This window comes from Geotrypetes seraphini, chromosome 8 (genome assembly GCF_902459505.1).
Source record: "Geotrypetes seraphini chromosome 8, aGeoSer1.1, whole genome shotgun sequence".
Lineage (NCBI taxonomy): Eukaryota > Metazoa > Chordata > Amphibia > Gymnophiona > Dermophiidae > Geotrypetes > Geotrypetes seraphini.
The window spans coordinates 138,425,954-138,443,673 of NC_047091.1; the positions used below are offsets into that span (position 1 = coordinate 138,425,954).

The following is a 17,720-nucleotide window of genomic DNA, read 5'->3' on the forward strand; positions in this document are numbered from 1 at the left end:
GTTAAGGCCTTAGTGCTGCTTTCTAAAAGGAGCCCTAAGTGAATACATATTAAAGTTTGGGGAATTAAAATGAGATTGAGTGAAAGCCTGAGACATTGTAATTAAAGATTGAAATGTTTAAATTGCTTCAACTGCACGCAAGCTAAGCTGAGAGAGTTCAAAAGGTTGATTTTGTGACTGTTCAGAGGATGTATGGAATTAAAGATAATGAAGGGATAATAAAGGGATTAAAGATAATAAAGGGAATAGACTCAGTAGATAAAGACAGGTTGTTCACCCTTTCCTTTACATTTATTAAATAAAAACTCGAATATTCTGCTTACTGAAGCATTCAGTGTTGTGTCCAATTTAACAAGCCACTAGGATGGAAAGCCTTCTCTTCTGCATAAGAGAGGAATTTTCATCCTGTGGAACTTCTCCTGAACCTGTGACCAGCCGCCCTGGACAGTGTCATCACTGAGGATATGTTGAAACCCTCAGCTGAACGTGCGGTGGTGGATAATTTTCTAAAAGAGAAGTCCATAGGCCATTATTGAGATGGCTTGGGGAAATCCACTGCTTATTCCTAGGATAAGCAACATAAAATCTGCTTTACTACTTGGGATCTAGCTAGGTATTTGGGATCTGGGTTGGCCACTGTTGGAACATGATATTGGGCTTGATGGATAATTGGTCTGTCCGAGTATGGCAATACTTATACAGGGTATTATATAAGATATTTGCACCATATGGGCATCTGAATCTCAATAAAAATGAGTTAGTAGCATAGTAAATGATGGCACATAAATGACCTGTGTGGTCCATCCAGTCTACCTAACTGTCACATTCATTCTGAAGGCAATAAACCAGTAATTATTTGTTTTACTTGCTAAGTTTCAGTATAAGATGTCTTCTTTACCCCCCCCACCACCGAGATAGGTAAAACCTATACTCAAGACGATTTGAATGTGGTATAAAATACATATAATTGCTCGATCTTTCTTGCTGCATATGGGACAGAGAAGTCTGTCTGGCATTGGCTACACCACCCCACACTGCCTCATTGCTAGAGTCACCATCATGGCTAACTCCCCCCCCCTTCTTGCCATATACTGGACAAAGACTGTAGAAGTCTACCCAGCATCGTCTTCACTTCCCCAGTACTGGGATTCCATTTAAGCACCATTACTACACATCAAAAATGAAGTTCTAGTTTTTGATCTGTCAAGTTTTGTGTCAATATATCATCTTTCTATTTAGGGATCCTTTGCATCTATCAATATTACACTGTAGTGAGCACACACCGCTATATTAAGCATACAAGCTGTATGTTATGCCGTGCCTCAGAGACCGAGTCATCCAGCAAAATTTACTAGAGCCATTCTTCGGTCAGAGTCTCGATCATTGGCAACTGGCATGTGCTAACTGCACTAAATAGTTTTTTTATTTTTAAACTTTTTAAACTTTTTTTATAAATTTGTTCTTTTAAAATTTTTTAAATATCAAAATCTTTAATAAGATAGTGCATCGATTCAAAAAAGCACTTATCTGAGTGAGTTGTCAGCACTGTTTTAAACCCAACGGGGCCACCGTTTCACCTGGTATGGCTTCATCAGGGGAAAACGTAGACAGTGCCTGTAACAAAGAATACTGTATTAAGTTTTATAATATAATGACTAAAATTAAAGTTGAAATTCAATATAACATTGCATTTAAACTTAAGTGTTTAACAAAGCAACTTACGGAACAGGAAAAGACCTAGCTCCTAGGCATATGTTTCTCCAAAATGGCGACGGACATTAAGAACGCCAAGCCATTTAAATTACCCGCTGCGAGCCAGCTGATGCTTACGTTCCACACGTGACAAATGTGGGTAACTTGATACCTGTTGAAAGGTGAACGTAAACGTAGGACATACCAAAAAAATTTTTTGTCTTCAGCCTATAAAACGGCCAAAAATCTATAAAAAGTATGTAAACAAAAACAGAAATGTCTAATAGTAACTTGACCAATCAATCTTGTCGTTAAGCCCTGTTGGATGGAGAGTTTGTAATGTAAAGATCCAAAAAGTTTCACGTCTTTTCAAAGTTAGAGTTCTATCACCTCCCGTGTTGCGTTTCTTGATGACATCAATAACACACCCTCTGAGGTTGTCAAATGTATGGGAGGCTTGAATACAATGTTGTACCATTGGTTCTTTCACTTCTCCTCTTTTAATGTTGGATTTATGTTCAGCGAGACGGGTTTTAAACGATCTGATGGTCATACCGACATAAATCTTGGCACAGGGACACATTATGATATAAACCACATGATCTGTTTGGCATGTACTAAAATGATTAAATTTATATATATTTTTGTTGATAGGATTGACAAAATCCTTGGCTTGTATCGAAAAATCACAATAGGTGCAGTGACCACATTTGAAATGCCCTACACATGTAGATGTAATACCACTTTCTTGAACTTTGTTGGTACTTAGAAATTCTTTCAGGTTTTTTCCCCTTGAGAAAGCAAAACGTAGTCTGTGTTTTTCAAATTCAGGTAGAGATTGTATAATAGCCCAATGTTTTCTAATAATCTTCTTCAATTGTGAGCTAGATGTCGATTATTAGAAAACATTGGGCTATTGTCAATCCTATCAACAAAAATATATATAAATTTAATCATTTTAGTACATGCCAAACAGATCATGTGGTTTATATCATAATGTGTCCCTGTGCCAAGATTTATGTCGGTATGACCATCAGACCGTTTAAAACTCGTCTCGCTGAACATAAATCCAACATTAAAAGAGGACAAGTGAAAGAACCAATGGTACAACATTGTATTCAAGCCTCCCATACATTTGACAACCTCAGAGGGTGTGTTATTGATGTCATCAAGAAACACAACACGGGAGGTGATAGAACTCTAACTTTGAAAAGACGTGAAACTTTTTGGATCTTTACATTACAAACTCTCCATCCAACAGGGCTTAACGACAAGATTGATTGGTCAAGTTACTATTAGACATTTCTGTTTTTGTTTACATACTTTTTATAGATTTTTGGCCGTTTTATAGGCTGAAGACAAAAAATTTTTTTGGTATGTCCTACGTTTACGTTCACCTTTCAACAGGTATCAAGTTACCCACATTTGTCACGTGTGGAACGTAAGCATCAGCTGGCTCGCAGCGGGTAATTTAAATGGCTTGGCGTTCTTAATGTCCGTCGCCATTTTGGAGAAACATATGCCTAGGAGCTAGGTCTTTTCCTGTTCCGTAAGTTGCTTTGTTAAACACTTAAGTTTAAATGCAATGTTATATTGAATTTCGACTTTAATTTTAGTCATTATATTATAAAACTTAATACAGTATTCTTTGTTACAGGCACTGTCTACGTTTTCCCCTGATGAAGCCATACCAGGTGAAACGGTGGCCCCGTTGGGTTTAAAACAGTGCTGACAACTCACTCAGATAAGTGCTTTTTTGAATCGATGCACTATCTTATTAAAGATTTTGATATTTAAAAAATTTTAAAAGAACAAATTTATAAAAAAAGTTTAAAAAGTTTAAAAATAAAAAAACTATTTAGTGCAGTTAGCACATGCCAGTTGCCAATGATCGAGACTCTGACCGAAGAATGGCTCTAGTAAATTTTGCTGGATGACTCGATCTCTGAGGCACGGCATAACATACAGCTTGTATGCTTAATATAGCAGTGTGTGCTCACTACAGTGTAATATTGGAAGTAAGCTTGTGCTTTCACGATTTTGATTTATACTTCCTTAGTATTTGTACTTTGGTATCCTTTGCATCTATCCCATTCATTTTTGAACTTTGACACAACATAAATCTTTAAGAAAGTTACTTCTTTCTCAGTTGGGTTATAGCAGAGGTGCCCAATACATCGATCGCAATCGACCAGTCGATCACTCAGGCAACCCCAGTCGATCGCGGAGCCATGCAGTTTCCCTTCTGTGCTGTCCGTCTTTCTTTCTGGCCTCCCGTGTATCCCTTTACCTAATTTTAGCAGGGAGCATCCTGCAGAGAGGATCGCCAGTACTTCAGCAATCCTTGCAAGTTGCCATAGGCCTCAGAAACTGTCTTCCCTCTGCCGCGATCCTGCCTCTGATGTACAGTGCGATTTGTGTTTTTTAAAATTTTATTGTTGCTAGATCATTTTGACTTGGTCATTTTAAAAGTAGCTCACAAGCCCAAAAAGTGTGGGCATCCCTGGGTTATAGCATTTACTGGCCCTGAAAAGTTAACTGGTATAGTTAGTTATTCTTCAAATTTTCATCCTCCCCGTATGCAAACTGTGATTGGAGCTAAGTAGCTGCATGGTGAACGAATCCCAAACTTCTCTGCCAGAACACTTCTCTGCATATTTTTAGTAATCATGTAGGCATTAAGGATCAATGTTCACCTGATGTAGTCCTGAAAAGTCTTTACTACTTTCTTGGTGATGGCCGGAACATGAATGGTATCAAAAGGTTCAACCACCGCACAAGTCCCACCTTTGTATTTTCCAAGGCGACAACCCACTGTTTTATCTTCTTGGTTTGCGCCTACACCAATCAGAAATTCACATTTGTTACGATACTCCGTCTAAAAAAAAAAAAAGCAGAGAGATATCTATCTGTATAAATATCTACATGTATATAGAAAGAGAACATAGTAGATTTGTATAAACATACAACTATTGTCACAGATAGGATGGTGGGATCAATGAACCTTCGTTCTGATCCCATTATTGCACTTATCATGTTTTTAAGTCCTCTCTTCTATTAACTAGCAGTAGACATCTAGACTCTCTTCCCATCCATCATTCCACCTCCGCATTCTGTGATTTCCTCCAAAGTGGTTAAAGCTATAGCCTCAGCACCCTGAGCCTCAGCACCCCACACTGCTCCTTGTGACCCTGGGCAAATCACTTAATTCCCCCATTGTCCCAGGAACATTAGATACCGTATTTTTCCGCTCCATAAGATGCACCTGACCATAAGATGCATCCTAGATTTAAAAGAAAACAAGAAAAAAACATTCTGAACCAAATTCTCCCTGCCAGGCTCTGCACCCAACCCCACACTCCTTGCCAGGCTCTGCATCCTGTCCCCCCTCCCTGTCAGGCTCTGTACCCTGTCCCCCTCCTCTGGTGGTCTAGTGGTAGGCTGGGACAGGGCAGGCAAGGACAAAGCACAGAGCAGGCAGGCCTAGTGACAGGCAGGCAAGCAGGCCTAGTGGCCTAAAGACAGGCAGGCAGGCCTAGTGACAGGTGGGCAGGCCCCATACCCCCCACATACCCCCCAGTACCTTAAATCAGTGGTTCCCCACCCTCTCTTGGAGGACCACCAGGCCATTCATGTTTTCAGGATAGCCCTAATGAATATGCATGAGAGAGATCTGCATATAATGGAGGTGCCAGGCATGGAGATCTGCTCCATGCATATTCATTAGGGCTATCCTGAAAACCTGACTGACCTGGTGGTCCTCCAGGACAGGGTTGGGAACCACTGCCTTAAATCATCCCTCATCCCCCACATGCCCCCCCAGTACCTTTTTAATCATCCCCCATACCTTTAATCATACCCACCCTTGTATCTTTTTAATCATAACCCCCTTTGTACCTTTTTAATCATACCCCCCGGTGCCTTTTTTTTTTTTAAACCGCACACCTCCCTCAATGGCTCCTTATTATTTCTGGGCAGCAGATGCACGAGTCAGGAGCACGGACATCAGGACCAAGCTTTGCATGCTCCTGCATGGGCCTGTGTCGCTTTCTGAATAGTTGCCAGCAGTTCTCGCGAGTCCCACGAGAACTGCCGCCAGCCATTTAAAAAGTGGCACGGGCCCAAGCGGGAGCATGTAAAGCTTGGTCCTGACAGCCGTGCTCCTGCTGCCCGTAAATAGTAAGGATCCGTCAAGGGAGTGATATACACTGGACTACCAGGCTGCTTGAAAAATGTACGGCGGCAACGACGACTTGTTTTAAAAAGATGGTCCGGCTGCGGTGGTTAAAAGGTGCTGTGGCGTGGGGGGTGGCAGAGGTTTTGCAGATGTACAGGGGATACAGATTTTGCATCTTTGCTTCATAAGATGCACCGAGATTTCCACCCACTTTTGGGTGGAAAAAGACACACAGTCTTATGAAGCGAAAAATGCGGTAGATTGTGAGCCCACCAGGACAGACAGGGAAAAATGCTTGAGTACCTGAACAAATTCATGTAAACCATTCTGAGCACATAAAGCACAGTTACTTACCGTAACAGGTGTTATCCAGGGACAGCAGGCATATATTCTCACATGTGGGTGACATCATCTACGGAGCCCCAGCGCGGACAGCTTTTCAAGCAAACTTGCTAGAAGTTTCAAGTTTGCACACTGCACCACGCATGTGCATGCCTTCTGCCCACTAGAGGGCGCATCCCACCTCGTGGTCCTCAGTTCCATAACTAGCATAGAAGCCATCCCCGGGGAGGCGGGCGGGTTGTGAGAATATATGCCTGCTGTCCCTGGATAACACCTGTTACGGTAAGTAACTGTGCTTTATCCCAGGACAAGCAGGCATGATATTCTCACATGTGGGTGACCTCCAAGCCAACCAAAAAAAGGGCAGGTGGGAGGATGGCAATTTAGGAAAACAGATTTTGCAAAACTGACTGGCCAAACCGGCCGTCACTCCTGGATAAAGTGTCCAGACAGTAATGAGAGGTGAATGTATGAACCGAAGACCAAGTGGCAGCCTTACATATGTCCTCCATCGGAGTGGATCGGAGGAAAGCTATCGAAGCTGCCATCGCTCGGACCTTGTGCCCCGTGACTCGACCCGGGGGAGGAAGGCCAGCCTGAGCATAGCAAAAGGAAATGCAAGCAGCCAACCAGTTAGACAGAGTGCGCTTGGAAACTGGATGCCCTAATCGATTGGGATCGAAGGACAAAAACAATTGAGGAACCTTCCGATGAGACCTGGTGCGTTGAAGGTAATACGCCAACGCCCTCTTACAGTCAAGCGTGTGAAGCGCCGCCTCGCCAGGATGGGAGTGGGGCTTAGGAAAGAACACAGGAAGGACAATGGACTGATTGAGGTGGAAATCAGAAACAACCTTAGGGACAAACTTAGGATGGGTGCGGAGAACCACCTTGTCATGATGGAAGACGGTGAAAGGGGGATCCGCAACCAAGGCTTGCAACTCCCCAATCCGCCTAGCGGAGGTGAGGGCAATCAGAAACACCACCTTCCAAGTCAGAAATTTCAAGAGGGACTTGTTGAGTGGCTCAAAAGGGGGTTTCATCAGTTGAGCTAAAACCACATTCAAATTCCACACGACAGAAGGAGGCTTAAGAGGGGGACAAACCCTGAGTAACCCTTTCATGAAGCGTGTCACCAAGGGATGGAGTGACAGAGGGCGTCCATCCAGATGTTGGTGGAAAGCAGAAATCGCACTAAGATGAACACGCACCGAAGTGGTTTTCAAGCCAGAGCGCGACAAATGGAATAAATAGTCCAAAACCGAGGATACCGGAACCGATACCGGATCCAGGTGAAAAGACGAGCACCAGGTGGAAAACCTGGTCCATTTCTGCGAATAGCAAAGCCTCGTCGAGATCTTGCGGGAGGCTTCCAACACCTCCCTCACCGATTGAGACAGATCCGGAGGAGTCAGGGAACAAGAAACCAAGCTGTCAGGTGCAATGACTGCAGATTGGGATGTAACATGGATCCTTGACTCTGAGACAGCAGAGAAGGAAAGACAGGCAGAGGAAGAGGCTCCCTGGCACTGAGCTGAAGTAGCAGGGAGAACCAGTGCTGACGCGGCCACCGAGGTGCTATGAGAATCATCGTGGCCGTGGACGATTTTAGATGTACTAACGTTCGCATGATCAGAGGGAAAGGGGGAAATGCATACAGGAACCTCCCTTCCCAATCGAGGAGGAAGGCATCCGCTTCCAGACGATCCCGCGAGTACATCCGAGAACAATACAGTGGTAGTTTGTGTGTCTCCGGAGAGGCAAACAGATCCACCTGTGGCGTTCCCCAGCGAGCGAAAACCTCGCGCAGAACTGCTGAGTGTAGAGTCCACTCGTGCAGTTGCAGAAGTCGACTGAGTTTGTCCGCCAGACAATTCAGTTCTCCTTGGATGTAGACCGCCCGGAGGAAGATGTTCCGGGAGACCGCCCACTCCCAAAGGCGAAGAGCCTCGGAACAGAGGGGCCAAGACCCCGTTCCCCCCTGCTTGTTCACATAGTACATTGCCACCTGATTGTCCGTGCGGACGAGGACCACCTGGTCCTGCAATATGTGAACGAAGGCTCGAAGTGCTAGGAAGATGGCCCGCAGCTCTAGCACGTTGATATGACACCGACGGTCTTCTGCCGACCACAGGCCCTGCGTGCGAAGACCGTCGAGGTGGGCTCCCCACGCGTACTCCGAGGAGTCCGTGGTCAGGACCTTGCGAAAAGGAGGAGTGCGAAACAGTAGCCCCATGGACAGATTTGAAGAGTCTGTCCACCAACGCAGCGATTTCCGCAAAAGCGGAGTCACCGAAATGAGGCGAGACACCGGATCGCACTCCTGACGCCACTGGGATGCGAGGGTCCACTGAGGGATCCTCAGATGTAGCCTCGCAAACGGCGTGACGTGTACCGTCGAGGCCATATGGCCGAGCAGCATCATCATGCGCTTGGCCGACACCATCGATAGTTGAGAGACCTGGCGGCCCATCCGTACCAAGGCTTCCAACCGCTGGGTCGGAAGGTAGGAGCGCCGGCGCACCGTGTCCAGCACCGCACCTATGAATTGAAGAGACTGAGCCGGCCTCAACTGAGACTTTGGAAAGTTTATCTCGAACCCGAGAGTTTGCAGGAAGGCAATAGACTGTCGGGTCGCTGAGATAACCCCCTCCCTGGTCGGGGCTTTGATGAGCCAATCGTCCAGGTAAGGGAACACATGGAGTCCACGAGACCTCAGGGCTGCCGCAACCACCACCATGCACTTCGTGAATACTCGTGGGGACGCGGCCAGGCCGAAGGGCAGTACCCTGTACTGGAGGTGGAGGTCCCCCACCTGGAATCGTAAAAATCTTCGGCAGGCGGGGTGCACCGGAACATGGGTATATGCTTCCTTCAAGTCGAGGGAGCACATCCAGTCCCCGTCCTCCAAGAGAGGATACAAAACCGGGAAAGATAGCATTCGAAACTTCTCCCGGACCAGGAATTTGTTGAGCTTCCTGAGGTCCAGTATGGGGCGCAGGTCCCCGGTCTTTTTTGGGACCAAAAAGTAACGGGAGTAAAACCCCGTACCCCACTGGTCCTTGGGGACCGGTTCGACCGCCCGAAGCTTCAAGAGGGCTTTGGCTTCGGTCAGAAGGGTCGGTAGCTGCGAACGGTTGCAAGAGACTAAACTTGGGGGACTGTCCGGCGGCGAGGACACAAAGTTGAGCGAGTAGCCCTCGGAGACGATCCGGAGCACCCAAGCGTCTGAGGTAATCCCGGTCCATGCCTCCCGGAAGGACCGAAGACGCCCCCCAATAGGAAGGGGTTGCTGTGAAAGTGCGGAGGGGAACCCGCCCCGTCCGCTCAGCCCGTCAAAAGGAAGGCGCGGGCTTAGAAGGGCCCTGCGCCGGGGCTTGGGTTTGTCCCCCTCTGCCTCGCTGAGACGGACGTCTCGGAGGCGGTCTCGAGAAAGCCGGGGTCGACTTCTGAGGGTATCGGCGCGGCGGAGGCCGGAAAGGTTTCTGCGGCGGGGGCCTAGGCTTGGGGCGGACCAGGGATGCTAAAGAGCGCTCCTGCTCCGACAACCGCTTGGTCGCCGCATCCAATGACTCGTCAAATAACTCGGACCCCACACAAGGCAAGTCTGCAAGACGTTCCTGCAGGTTTGGGTCCATGTCGAGGGTGCGAAGCCAGGCCAAGCGGCGCATGGCCACTGCGAAGGCCGACACCCTCGAAACCAGCTCAAAGGCGTCGTACACTGCATGGAATAGGTACAACCGCAATTGAGACAGGTTGGACATAAACTTATCGAATCCTGCTCTTTGGGAGTCCGGTAACGAGTTTCGATATTGAGGAAGGTCCTTCACCATACCACGCAAATAGGAGGAAAAGGTGAAGGCGTAATTTAGAACCCTGGTGGCCATCAGGGAATTTGAATAGAGGCGACGGCCAAACTTGTCCAGGGTCCGCCCCTCCCTGCCGGGTGGAACCGCCGCAGAAACCCGTGAGGGCTGTGATTTTTTAAGAGCAGACTCCACCAGAAGAGACTGGTGGGAGAGCTGCGCCTTATCGAACCCTTTAGGGGGAATCGTCCTATACTTCGATTCCATTTTTGAAGGCACAGACGTGACTGTAAGAGGGTTTGACAAGTTCTTCAGCCAGGTCTGCAGAAGGACACTGTTGAGAGGGAGTCTAGGCACCTCTCTAGGAGGAGTGGGAAGGTCCTGTTCCTCCAAAAATTCTTTGGAATACCGAGAACCTACCATCAGGTCAATCCCCAGGGCTTGGGCCATGTCCTGAACAAAGGATGAAAATGAGGACGGCCTAGCCTGGGGAGACGGGGTTCTCGACCGCCCCACCGAGGAGAGGGGGGAGGCCTCATGAGAATAATGAGGATCCCTAACAGATCCCGAATCCCAGGATCCCCTCTCCAAGGCCCTCGAGGGGGAAGGGGAAATTATCCTCCTCGCAGAACCCTTGGGCGAGGACCCCGGGGTCCGTGGGACACTCTCCCATTTCCTCGGCGAGGCGGCACGGGAAGACTTCCCACGAGGTGAGCGGAGGAGCCTCGGGTTGTCGAGGCGCAACTCCGACACCTGCAGCGCCTCGCCCCCGAACGACGAGGAACGATCGCGCCGAGGCGAGCCTCGGGCCCGCTTAGACTTCCTCGATCGGCGCCTCGTCCGAGGTCGCGTCGAGGGCGAGGCGTCCCGGGAAGACCCGGAGGAAGAGGAGGAAAGACGGCGCACTCTGCGCAACTTTTCTTTGGGCCTTACACTCCGCTCAGGAGGTTCCCCCGAGGTCGAGGTCAGGGGCGGGGCCGAGACCGAGGTGAACGGGGCCACAGTACCCGAGACCGAGGTCGCCGAGGCCGGGGCTCCCGAGGTCGAGGGAGCCGAGGCCGGGGCCTCCGAGACCGAAGGCGCCCCGGCCGAGGTCGAGGCCGCCGGAACCGCAGCACGTTGCAACACTTCCAGGGCTCCCGACAGCTCCGATGAGATCAGGGCTCGGAGGAGATCCTGGAAGGCCGGAATCCCCACGAAGGTGGGGAGTTCCGAGTCCGGGGCACACTCCCTGGAGGGCGACCTCGGTCTCGAGTATTCCCTCGGGGTGTGCGAAGTCGAGGTCCGATGCGGGGCCGGGGTCGACCCACCCGCCTTGGCCTGAGTCGAGGATGGCTTCTTTGCTGAAGGGGATGGAACAGAGGACTTACCCGAAGCTGGCTTCGCTGACGACGCCTTCGAAGACGAGGGCCGAGGCGAAGCCGAGGCCCCCGAGGACGCCGAGGCCGAGGTCAAGGCTGGGGCCGAAGCCGAGGCCGACGTCGAGGCCTTAGGCGGCGCGTCGACGGCGAACAATTCAGCCATTCTGGCCTTACGGCGACGGAGGGCCCTGTTTTGGAAAGTAGCACAGCAATCACACGACGCTGTCGGATGTTCGGGCCCAAGACAGACAATGCACCACCGGTGAGGGTCAGTGATGGAAAGTAACCTCTCACACCGGCTGCACTTTTTGAATCCCGTAACAGGACGGGACATCAACGAAGAAAAAGAAGAAGGCCGGGAACGACCGACGTCCCGCGGCCACGGCTTCCGGGAGCCCCCGGAGCCCAACGAAAAACAAAATATTTTTTTTTTTTAAAGAAAAGAAAGCAGCACCGCGAACTAATTCGATGAAAGAACAAACTAAACGCGGCAGCTAGAAGGCAAAACACTGGAGCTCAGATCCACAGGGCTTTCTTGCTCCGCGGAAAAAATTGAACTGAGGACCACGAGGTGGGATGCGCCCTCTAGTGGGCAGAAGGCATGCACATGCGTGGTGCAGTGTGCAAACTTGAAACTTCTAGCAAGTTTGCTTGAAAAGCTGTCCGCGCTGGGGCTCCGTAGATGACGTCACCCACATGTGAGAATATCATGCCTGCTTGTCCTGGGATAAATAAATAAATAAACTGTGTACACTACTCTAAGCATGTTAATTGGAGAAGTGTGGCCTAGTGATTAGAACTGCTACCTCAGCACCCTGAGGTTGTGAGTTTGATCCCAACCTGCTCTTTTTGACTCTAGGCAAGTCACTTAATCCCTCCATTGCCCCAGGTACCACAGTTAGATTGTTAGCCTGTCAGGGGAAATAGGGGAAATACTTAAGAGTACCTTTTTACTATTCAGTGTATTGTAAATCGCTAGCCCAGTATCCTGTCTCCACAAAAGCCAATCCAGGTCACAAGTATCTGGCAGAAACTCAAATAGTAGCAACATTACATGATTCCAATCCCAGGGCAAGCAGTGGTTTCCACCATGTCTGTCTCAATAGCAGACTATGGACTTTTCCTCCAAAATTAGTCCAAACCTTTTTTAAACCCAGCTATATTAACCGCTGTTATCATATGCTCTGGCAACGAGTTCCAAAACTTAACTATTCTTTCAGTGAAAAAATATTTTTCCTATTGGTTTTAAAAGCATTTCCATGTAATTTCATTGAGTATCCACTATTCCTTGTAATTTTTGATAAGAGTAAAAAACGATTCACTTGTAACAATTTATTTATTTATATTTTAATTTTATTTAAAAGCTTGATATACCGCCCAGCCTTATTGGATCAGGGCAGTTTACAGTTTCCCCCCCAAAAAAACCCAGCACAACCCCCTCAAAAAAAAAAAAAAAGTTTAAAAGTAAAGGAACTCCATTAAAATAACAGAAAAGACCTAACCATATCTAGACAGATAAGCATTCATCCAGAAATCCATTCATTCTATTACTTGTCAATATTCTTAAGGTATAACCAAGACTAATATACAACATTTTCCCTTATTTATGAGAGATTTATGCCGACATTCCCTTGAATCATTCTTCAATTTTCAACTTCAAACACCATCTTAAAAAAATATTTTTTATAGTCTTTTAAAATTTTTATAATTTACTTCTGCTCTAAATCCTTTTATTAACTGATTTAGCACATGCTAAATGCTAAGGCGCCCATAGAATATAATGGATGCCTTAGCATTTAGCGCGTGCTAATCTTTAGCATGCGCTAAATCGGTTAGTGCGCCTTAATAAAAGAGGCCCTAATTTAAGGGTAGTACATTCCAAACATTTGGAGCTAATCAGAAAAATGCCCTAACCCCTTTAGCCTTTCTTCATACGAGAGGAGTTCCATCCCCTTTATCATCTTAGTCACTCTTCTTTGAACCTTGTTCTGCTAAATCTTTTTTGAGATATGGCAACCAGAACTGAATGCAATACTCAAGGTGAAATTGGACCATGGAGCGATACAAAAGTATTATAATATTCTTGGTCTTATTTACCATCCCGTTCCTAATAATTCCTAGCACCCTGTTTGCTTTTTTGGCTGCTGCCACACAGTCTTTTGCATAAAGTGCTAAGGGCTCCTTTTACTAAGGTGCGCTAGGGCTTTAACGCTCAGAATAGCGTGCGCTAGACCTTATCGCCAGCCACTGCAGTAAAAGCTCCAACGCTCATAGAATTCCTATGACCATCTAAGCTTTTACTGCAATGGTCTGCGGTTTTTAAAAAAAAAACCTTTTGCAGTTTGATAAAAGGGGGGTGAGGGTTAGAGAAAGACCTGGCATACATTTCTAGCCCAAGTTCTCAATACTTTAAGTAGTAATGTAATGTTAGTTCTAGAAGCGTAGCGCGCAGTAATTTCCTGCGTGCGCTAAAAACGCTAGCGCATCTTAGTAAAAGGAGCCCTAAGTGTTTAATTGTCTATCAATTCCTAGGTCTCAGGGAATGAGTCCAATCGCTGGAGGCCAAAGTGACAGATCATGAGGAGGGAGAGAGAGGTATGGAGACCTTAAGGCAGGATTTAAGTTCTTGGAGATGGACGTGAAATACATTTCTACCATTTCTTTCAGACTCCAGAGCAGCAGCAATGTTCTGCTCCAGCCTCTCCCTTCCCCAAAAGCAGGAGAGGAGTGAGCATGGACTAGACTAGAGCAGAGAACAGTCTAGATTGATTTTCCACTCTCTTGTTCATACATTAACCAAGGTCTCAAGACCAAATATTTGGGTTATTAGACTTTAAATGAGAACTAGCATTCTTTTCAAAATTGCTTTGCTTTATCACAGAACCATTGGAAATGTTCATGGTCATCTGTTGTTATATCAGACATAAGAATACAGTTGAAGCATCACTGCAGTTGCGACCGAGGAAACAGCCTCAGGCTCTCGGCTTTCCATCAATAAGCAACAACAAAACTTTCAGTTCTGATTTTACTTAGCTAAGGATCTGACCTGAGTAATATAGAATGCTTACTAGGATTTGGCCTTGAAAAAAATATCCAAAATAAGACAATTTTTTCTATTGATTTTAGCAATACATTCTTCAAATGTTATGTGTAAAATAGGGTGAATGTTTGATTATTGAAAACATTTGAATACTGTTCAATACAACACATTAAAGCCTGGGAACCTCATAGTCAATGTATACTACCTGTACTGGTGAAGGCTTCACTCCTTCCAGCGGACAGCAGACTTTATTATATTTCTGCTTTTGCATGAACAACCAGGGCAGAAGAGCTTTGTTATTATTTCCTATTTCCCTGTAAAATCCAAAAGTGCATCAGTTAGTCTCGTAGCATAAATTACGTTTCAAGAAAAAGTGGCTTTACTAGTTTGTTTTTTCAAAATATCAATTTGATTCCTTCTTGGCTTCTGTTAGGGCTCCTTTTTTGGTCCCATATTTTATTTCTTATATATTTTCACAAAATTTTAGAACTAACATGGGCCTGTTTTATGATCCTACCCTCTATTTTCCAGATTCTAATTTAAGACAGAGCAACTCACAAATTTTAGATTAGATTAGTGTGTATCATTTTTTTTGCTTGTAATTTGAACTCCATAGGGACATCACACAGTGTAGAGCAGGGCTGCCCAAGTCCGGTCCTTGAGATCTACTGGCAGGCCAGGTTTTCAGGATATCCACAATGAACATGCATGAGAGAGATTTGCATACCAAGAAAGCAGTGCAGGCAAATTTCTCTCATGCATATTCATTGCGGATATCCCGAAAACCTGGCCTGCCAGTAGATCTCGAGGACCGGACTTGGGCAGCCCTGGTGTAGAGTCTGCAGTCTTGTGTGATGTCCTTATGGAGTTCAAATTACAAGCAGAAAAATGATACACATTCATCTAATCTAAAATTTGTGAGTCGCTCTATGTCTTAAATTTGAAACAGTACAAAAGGAAGTGGGAACGGACAATTAACACTCCACTGAAGATCACTGATGTAAAACCAACTTGTTTATTTCATAAAGGACACAAGCAGAAGCTGTGGACCCGACACAGCACTGTGTTTCGGCATCTGAGGAACGCCCGCATAGCTTTTCAGTGTTTTTGGTTACTTTTGGCATATTATTTGGACCGAGCTTTGTTTTATCCCAGACCTGTCATCTGTGAACATATACATCACAGCGACCCCTGATGCAGGCATTCCTCAGATACCGAAACACAGTGCTGTGTCGGGTCCACAGCTTCTGCTCGTGTCCTTTTATGAAATAAACAAGTTGGTTTTACATCAGTGATCTTCAGTGGAGTGTTCATTATCCGTTCCCACTTCCTTTTGTACTGTTTTATACCCATGGGTTCTCTGTCCTATTGGACTTTTTGGTGTTTACTTAAATTTGAAACACACATTATATATAAGAGCAAAAGAACCAAACATCAAACAAAGAAAAACAAAAATGCTGTAATTAAGAGTCAAATTACTTTGGCCCTCTTTTATTAAGCCATGGTAGAAGTTTCTACTTCGGCCTGCAGGCTAGTGATTCTGCAAATTAAAAAGATAAGTGAAAATACTTTCTGTTGTAATGTTTTATTTAAATTGGTTTACATAACTAGAAAACAACAATAAGGGCTCCTTTTACTAAGGTGCATTAGGACCATAACGCGCGGAATAGCGTGCGCTAGACCTTAACGCCAGCATTGAGCTGGCGTTATTCTAGAAGCGTACTGTGTGGTAATTTCATGCGTGCGCTAAAAACGCTAGCGCACCTTAGTAAAAAGAGCCCTAAGTGATCAGCAATACATCAAGGAGGAAGTGAAAATAGGGCCAAGGATTGATATCATCACCCTTTAACCCTTTAAGTTTTGTAATTACGAAATTAGGGTCTCATCAAGTGGGTTTTGAAGACCCTTTAGACCTCTTCCCTATACTGGACACTCTAAAGTGGGGTGGTTTGCAATTGTGGGTTTTGCTAAAGACAAAAATTAGGGACAGAAAGTATTTTTGAGTCAACAGCTATTAGACATTTCAAGTATCAGACTGAAAATCCAGCTGAGCTGAAATGCCCGCCAGTGGAGGTACAAAGTCTGTAATGCTCTTCAGTAGAGGTACTATATTACAAAAATTGTTTCCCTAAAGAATGTATTTTATAATAATTAAAATAGATTGTGTGTTAAGGCTATATCTCAGATATAGATATTTATATAAAAACAATTCAGTCTGAACAGGGGAAAAAGGTAAAAAAAATGCAAACACTCCTGAAAGTAGTCACATGCAATAATCTGATTCTGGCAAATTCTAAGCTGGGGTTCTACATAATGCAAGTGAAATATGAATATAGAGCAAAAACCTTGCCAAACCAAAAAGTAAAACATTAGAAGCCCAATTTTGCTTGGGGCATCGAGTCATTAATTGGGATGTGGGTCATTCCATGTCAAGTGGTCCAGGGCTCCCCACGCAACCATCTCAGAAATTGACTGGGACCTCTAATGAAGATATCCAAGTTTTGGGGCATGGTCTCAACTAGGTCCATAGTTAGGGGCCCCTTTATTTGGGCCATGTTTTTAGAAGATGTTGAGTGGGGACCCTCCTTGAAATTGGGCCAGTTGATGTGTACAATTCTTTGTAGTTTACAAAAGGTTTTCTGAACATGAAGCTGCTGGCATTTTCAGTGGAAACAGCCATGTTAGCAAGAAGCAAATTCATAACAGAGCAACATTACCTAAGGTTTGAATATTTATAAATCAAACTTCAGAAGGGCCAACTAAGAAATCAAAAAAACTTTTTTTTAGTTTTAATTTTTGAAGTGGTTTTAAACACTTCATAGGTATGCACAATTGCTCTCTCAATCACACATGAAATCCACAACTCCAAAATGAACAGTCAGCTTTAAAAAAAGGCATAAAAGCCATTTTTAAGTATACTATGCATATACTGAGGCTGCAAAATTGGACACACATTCTTTTCCATACCGTCAGTCACGTGTAAATAGCAACTTTTTGAAATAGGTGTTTATGTGCTTTAACCATTTACCCACATAACAGCTATGCAAACTTTCTAAGAGAAACTACTAATTGTATTTAAGTAATCTGCATTTCAATATTTCAGTCCCTTATTCAAACGGTTATTATATCAACAATTTAAATTATCTCATATTTTGTCAGCTAGACTGCCATCTGCTTTGACACATTTAGGCCTCCTTTTATCAAGACGCATTAGGGTTTTTTATTGCCGGCCACTGCAGTAAAAGCTCCAACGCTCATAGAATTCCTATGAGCATCTAAGCTTTTACTGCAATGGTCTGCGA

General features: G+C 45.3%; 1 protein-coding gene across 5 annotated transcripts in view; it reads right to left on the minus strand.

Annotated features, from left to right (window-relative positions):
* The window catches only part of TRMT2A (tRNA methyltransferase 2 homolog A), a 43,316-nt gene that overhangs the window by 19,962 nt on the left and 5,634 nt on the right, over positions 1–17,720 (minus strand). For all 5 annotated transcript variants that reach the window (XM_033955421.1, XM_033955419.1, XM_033955417.1 and 2 more), the window contains exons 3-4: positions 14,624–14,732; positions 4,389–4,570 (exon numbers count right to left, since the gene is read on the minus strand). In XM_033955421.1, the coding sequence (XP_033811312.1) occupies positions 4,389–4,570; positions 14,624–14,732 (291 nt within the window). The remainder of the gene's footprint in view (positions 1–4,388; positions 4,571–14,623; positions 14,733–17,720) is intronic.